This window comes from Suillus fuscotomentosus, assembly GCF_016647785.1.
Source record: "Suillus fuscotomentosus strain FC203 chromosome Unknown F5891scaffold_218, whole genome shotgun sequence".
NCBI lineage: Eukaryota > Fungi > Basidiomycota > Agaricomycetes > Boletales > Suillaceae > Suillus > Suillus fuscotomentosus.
In genome coordinates this window covers 26957-32703 of record NW_024539730.1, presented here as the reverse complement: position 1 = coordinate 32703, position 5747 = coordinate 26957, and the positions used below count along the sequence as shown (strand labels likewise).

The 5747-nt window shown below is 46.0% G+C and overlaps 2 protein-coding genes across 2 annotated transcripts; both read right to left on the bottom strand.

The window, feature by feature from the left end:
- Positions 1-1365: 1365 nt before the first annotated feature.
- F5891DRAFT_1200078 (uncharacterized protein) lies at positions 1366-3591 on the bottom strand (the record flags this gene model as incomplete). The annotated part of the gene is made up of 7 exons (XM_041368806.1): positions 1366-1404; positions 1461-1560; positions 1619-1843; positions 1898-2586; positions 2652-3201; positions 3258-3361; positions 3409-3591. 7 exons carry the CDS (start codon positions 3589-3591, stop codon positions 1366-1368), a joined length of 1890 nt encoding a protein of 629 aa, XP_041216816.1.
- Positions 3592-4295: 704 nt separating this feature from the next.
- F5891DRAFT_967324 (uncharacterized protein) lies at positions 4296-4941 on the bottom strand (the record flags this gene model as incomplete). Its single annotated transcript, XM_041376267.1, has 3 exons — positions 4296-4592; positions 4659-4724; positions 4777-4941. The coding sequence occupies 3 exons, from the start codon at positions 4939-4941 to the stop codon at positions 4296-4298; spliced, it is 528 nt and encodes a 175-aa protein (XP_041216815.1).
- Positions 4942-5747: the final 806 nt, after the last annotated feature.

The window sequence follows — 5747 nt, the reverse complement described above, 5'->3', positions numbered from 1 at the left end:
GGGGGACGGAGCTGCAGACTCGCAAGTGTCCTGTTGTCTTACTGCCCTGGACAACGACTGTCTCATTTTACTGCAAATGGTTTTGGAATGAGTGCGAAATCGAATCAATCAGAGTGAATACACACGCAAAAAGTAGAATTCAACTAATAGGACACTGACACATGCCTGGGAGGGAAGTAAGATGGTCGGTTTCGAGGTAGCCCAAGCCTTTAACAGCAAGCCACAAGATCACGTTGAGGCTGAGGCAGTGTCTGGACTCTGCATGAGGTCGAGGCCTTCAGGCCTGATGCCCAGTGAGAAATGGTCCTAGCCATATCTCCGGAAAACGACGGAAATATTGTGACAATATTCATGTCGATTTCTGGAGAAAAATGAGACTTATAGTCGATGTTTAGTGACTCGCATCGAGCGAGATATCGTGTCATCGAGTGTGTTTGTGTAGCGTATATTCCAATATATTCCCGTAGTTCCCAATTGATATGCACATCAATGCAAATATAGCGAAATCAATTGTATTCTTGAGGCCGAAACATTACAAAAGCAATAACGACGATGCACCCCCCACGCCCATCCAACCCATGCCCTGCTCGTACACTGAATGCTCTAGTGTATTGGTCCTCCAATGAACTTGTTAATTGTACTGGCAGTATTCCCGGTCCACGTCCCATCTTTGACCTAAATAAATCATTAGTGCATGCTTGCCATGGGAAGTACGGTACTTACAAGTGCCGCTGTTACGATGATAGTCGTGTGTGGACTGGGATAATCTAACAGCGACGATCACGACAGTGATACCTCGTGCTGAGAGTCCAAGGTCGGCTCCTACAGACAAGCAGGAGTTGCATATGCTTGCGGAGGCGAGCGATGATAGCAGTTACAGGCAGAAGGGGTCTCAAGTCCTTCTGAAGGTCTGGGTCAAATGTCGAGCAAGTAGCTTTAGCAGGACAAGAGGTTCAAGGTAAAACCCAGTAAGATTAAAGTAAGGAACATCTACTTTAATCTATCGACCTTATATAAGGCTACTCTATCATATCTAAGCTCAGCTTGAAGCTGGGTTTTAAGTGCTTATCTATCGAGTCAGAGATACCATGCATGAGGCAGGCTTCTATCTAAGATAAGGACTGCGAGGTGTCCTTCTATCAGTACATGAGGCAATCATGAGGCTTGCCTTCTATCTTGCTAACATAAATAGGTCTTCTAGACCTATGTCATCATAATCATGTAAGCGATCCAGACCGCTTATCTAATCCAGCATCTTCTGGGCTTCTCTTCTAATCTTCATTAGTCATCAAGACCTAAAGATTCGGGTATTGTGTCATTGCCGTGCAAGGTGGCAGAGGGCATATCTGTAGCTGGGGGCTCACATCATGTTACTGTAACAGCCGCAGCCTCTCGTTCATAGTTCTGGGGCAGTCGTGTCAGCCAGTAAGGTACCATAGAACATATGAAACGAAACTTACCAGTTGACTGTCTTTTGACAGTGCGTTCCAGTACAGTTTAAAGTCGCCAGATGTGCCATTCGGGGCAATGATCTTGAGCCAGCGATGTGTGCAGAGGTTTCTAGATGGTGGCATGAAACAATCAGTGAGCATATCAAGGATACAATTGGACACTGTACCTTCCATTTTTTGTTGCAGTTGGCCGAAATTTCTTAGTTGTCATCGTCTCAGAACTGTTGTCCATTGTACCAGCGACGGACCCTGGTGTTGGTAAGATGGCATCCTTGGCTATGGGAGCCATCAATAACTCGGTTGGTGTGGTTGGACCAGGGTCCGAATTCGTGGAAGGTGCAAGAACTGGAGACACCGAGGGATTGGGTTTCTTGGATAACATGAGTTTTGCGCTATATAGAATAGATTCAACAATATACCAGACACAAAAATCTACAAGGACTCACAGCAGATTCTTTATCTGTGGAAGATGGCTAACAGTCAGATCAGGTGCTGCCGGTGTCATTGAGTCTGGCACATGTTCGGACCTGGACTCAGACGGAGGATGGCTTGAATCTGTCGGACTTGTCAGTAGGGTGGTGGCCATGGTCGTGCTGACAATCGGATCAGGTGTTGCCAGCGGTGTTATTGAGTCTGGGACACGTTCAGACCCGGGCTTGGACAGAGGATGGCCTGAATCTGTCAGACTTGTTGGTAAGGTGGTGGCCATGGTCGTGCTGACAATTGGATTAGGTGTTGCCAGCAGTGTCATTGAGTCTGGGACACATTTGGACCTGGGCTTGGACAGAGGATGGCCTGAAGCTATTGGACTTGTCAGTAGGGTGGCGCCCATGGTCATGCTGACAGTTAGATCAGGTGTTGCCAGCAGTGTCATCAAGTCTGGCACATGTTCAGACCCAGATTTGGATAGAGAATGGCCTGAAGCTATCGGAATTGTTGGTAGGGTGGTGGCCATGGTCATGCTGACAGTTGGATCAGGTGCTGCCAGTGGTGTCATCGATGCTTCATCAACCTTTGGCTGTTTCGCTGGGTGATCGGGCTCGTTGGAGGGGGTTGGGGAGCTCAGGTCAGCAGGTGGCTCCGAATCAGATGGTGTATTACTGAGTTTTGTAATTTTTCGCTTGGTACCAGAGGACTACAATGATAGTATGATCCCAACCAAGTTAGTAGAGCAAACCAATGAAAAGGCTGAAATAGTACCACTGCGATGGCATCTGAAGACTTCTTCCTCTTCTTGATGTGTGTTGACGCCCATGAGGGATAATGTTCAGTAGCAATAGCCTGGACCTTCCATCCATTGCTACAAAGTGCCAGAACTGGGTGATGCCTCGTCATCTCATCTATAACATTGTCCAATACATCGGTCCCTGCATGACCCCATGTGTCAGGAGCACAGTTGTTGTTGAGCAGCATGTGCCAGACATTTCGCAATGTCTTGAGGATGTTCGATACTTCGGCTTTCACAATGAGTTTGCCATCCGTGTCTTCAAGGAATGGGAATGGGAAAGCAGCACGATTCTCATGGACCCATTGAGATGCGGGGGTTTTCGTCCATTTGGTATACATGTCTTCAGTCCAAAATCGAGTCTTTGGGTAGTCTTTCCAGTCGAGTGGCTGGAGCCGTGATTTCATACCGGGAATGGTGCAAGAAGGTTTGGATTTGAGATCGCTGTTGATAGTTAGCCCTGTAAAAGATGAAATGGCCGGAACTTCCGAGGAAATCGATGCGGCAAGGGTGTTGAAGGCTGCTCTGCAGAATCAATCAGTAAAAACAAGCATATACTCACATAAATCATGTTTCTATACTCATAAGTGTCATGTGTAGCAGAGAGGGAGCTGTTTTCGACCTTCAAGCACTGTATCTCATATTCTAAGGATTGTATACGATGATTCAAGTGCATATATGCACTCTATTACAATAATTCAGCAAACAGTAGACATAGACAATAGTACTGACCGAGCTGCCGGAGGGATCATTCCATGAGTGATGGTCTGTTGAGTGGTGATCATGATCTGAATAATTTGGTGCTTTGCTGGATCCACTAGGAATCGAGGAATTCTGAAAACGAGGAGTCTGATGCTGCTGGAAATAAGGATCATCATGCTGAAAAGGGCTTGAAAAGGAATAATCTGTAGACATGGTGGACGTTCGAGGAAGAGATATATATGATGCAATAGCCTTGACTTAGTGTTACCAGAATGTGATTTTAAAACTCAGCGCTTCAGCATACGTGCCTAATTCAAATCTTCAGCAGCGCGTCTAAACTGCATATAACTTCAGGGACATACACATCTTTCACGCGTCTTCTACTAATATATCTACTGGCATGGCAGCAGCACCAGTCGACTTTCTTGGTGAGTGCCTATATTTATATATTCTATCACTGTTTAATAAACCAATTTTACTTGCAGGTGCTGCTCGGCACTCTCACTCTCCTAGTCCCACTGATGAAGATCTGTTCGACGAAGCCATTGCAGGTCTGGCAGACTTCGATATGGATGGTGAACAGGCCAAAACCCCTATGGACAACAATGAAAAGGGTAGTAGGTCCCACACGACCAAGTTCGAAGGAGTACTAGGCAAGTGTCCTCGTGGAACATCTGACAGTGACCACAATGCCAATGGGCGAGTTCACAAAACTGTCAAAATCCAGGCAAGTACTAGTCGCAAACCGTCAGCATCCCCTGAGCACTGCATAGTATTTATTTGTCTTACCTTTTTTTCTGTAGGATTCATGCAAAGGCCAGTGATTTTCAAGTTGAGGAGGACAAGTAGTAGAAGATCATCGTGACACATTGCCATGCAAAGTACTCAAAAAATACATGCCATTTTCATTTTTATTGTTAATCATCCTGTTCCTCTTGATCATCCTCTTCGACCTCAACTCCTGTTAGTGTGACATCAAGCCCAGTCTTCTCAACCATGAAATACCTATCTTCCATGATGCCAGATGGTAAAGTGGGACAATGGGGAATCATTGCAACAACAGCGGTGATGGTTTGGACATCAATAAGTTGGAGATTTTTGTCACCATCATGTGTACATGACCACACGGTTCCATGTGATAAGTCAAGGAGCTGCTGGTCAGGGCGAGAATAAACAGATACCATAGCAACATTGGCCCATGTGAGTTTGGGTATCTTGTTATCATGGTTGAATCCTTCTTCATCATCATCATCATCATCGTCCTCGTCCTCGTTGGCAACAGCTTGAACAGCTAATTGTGTGAAGTACAAGACTTCAGCAAACTCATCAACATTGTTGCGACGGAACTATGAGTGCAATAAGTTCATGTGACTGTGAATCAATTCATGATAGATTTACCTTGAAATTGCGTGAAATTCGTATATACTCAGCAGATGACTCGTTTTCTTTCCATGCCGAACGAGCAATCTGACCATGTGGGAGGCGGAGTCGTGACCAGCATCTGATCAGAGGTGCAGGACGCCCAAGGAAATTTGAGATGATGGCGGCTTCAGCAGCATGCATATGTATAGGTTTCCGGTCGCGCACTCGCAGAAGTACATAACCATTGCCAACATCAAAAGATCCCCGGGGATGCAGCGTGTTGTGAGTGTCAAATTGTGGGAGCATCACCTTCAGAGCATTAACTCAACACCTCATTACACATATCTCCGTGAAGTTTGACATAGTGTTGGAGGGTTGACGCAAGTCAAATTCAATGTCACCAATAGTTCACTTGAGAGTCCATTGAGATGAACAACATGGAGTGCCAACACGAGTCCCCTCTGCAGCTAGATGGTTTGCAAGATGAACACAGAGACGAACAAAGTGAATTTGGTCGACACAGCGCTGATAGTAGATTCTCTCAAATTCCTCCTCCCACTCAGCAAAGCAAATACAAGCTTCTAGCATCTCTGCAGTCGTAATACGATACTGGCTCATGATGCAAAGGCCTCGTACAAACTTGCAGTAGTGTTGGAAGTACCTGGGAGGAAGGATACCGTAGAGCAGCCCAGGGCCAATACCGAAAAGCCAAGTGATAAACTCGCATGCTTTGTAGAATGAATGCATTTTCTTGGCAGGATTTCGAGAGGGGACATCAAAAGAACCAGGTAGATGCGTGTGAGTAGCCGTGACAGCTTTTCCATGAGCTTCCCATGTATCATGAACAAGAACGGCCCAGTCCCAGTCTGCAATGGAATCTGTAACAGCATGGCAGTCCGCAACACCACACCAAAGATCCGTAAAAAGCGATGCCATGTTAGCACCTGAAAAGTGCATGATCTCGGAGGAAAAGCACTCAGGGATACCAAGAATATGGTCAACGTCGA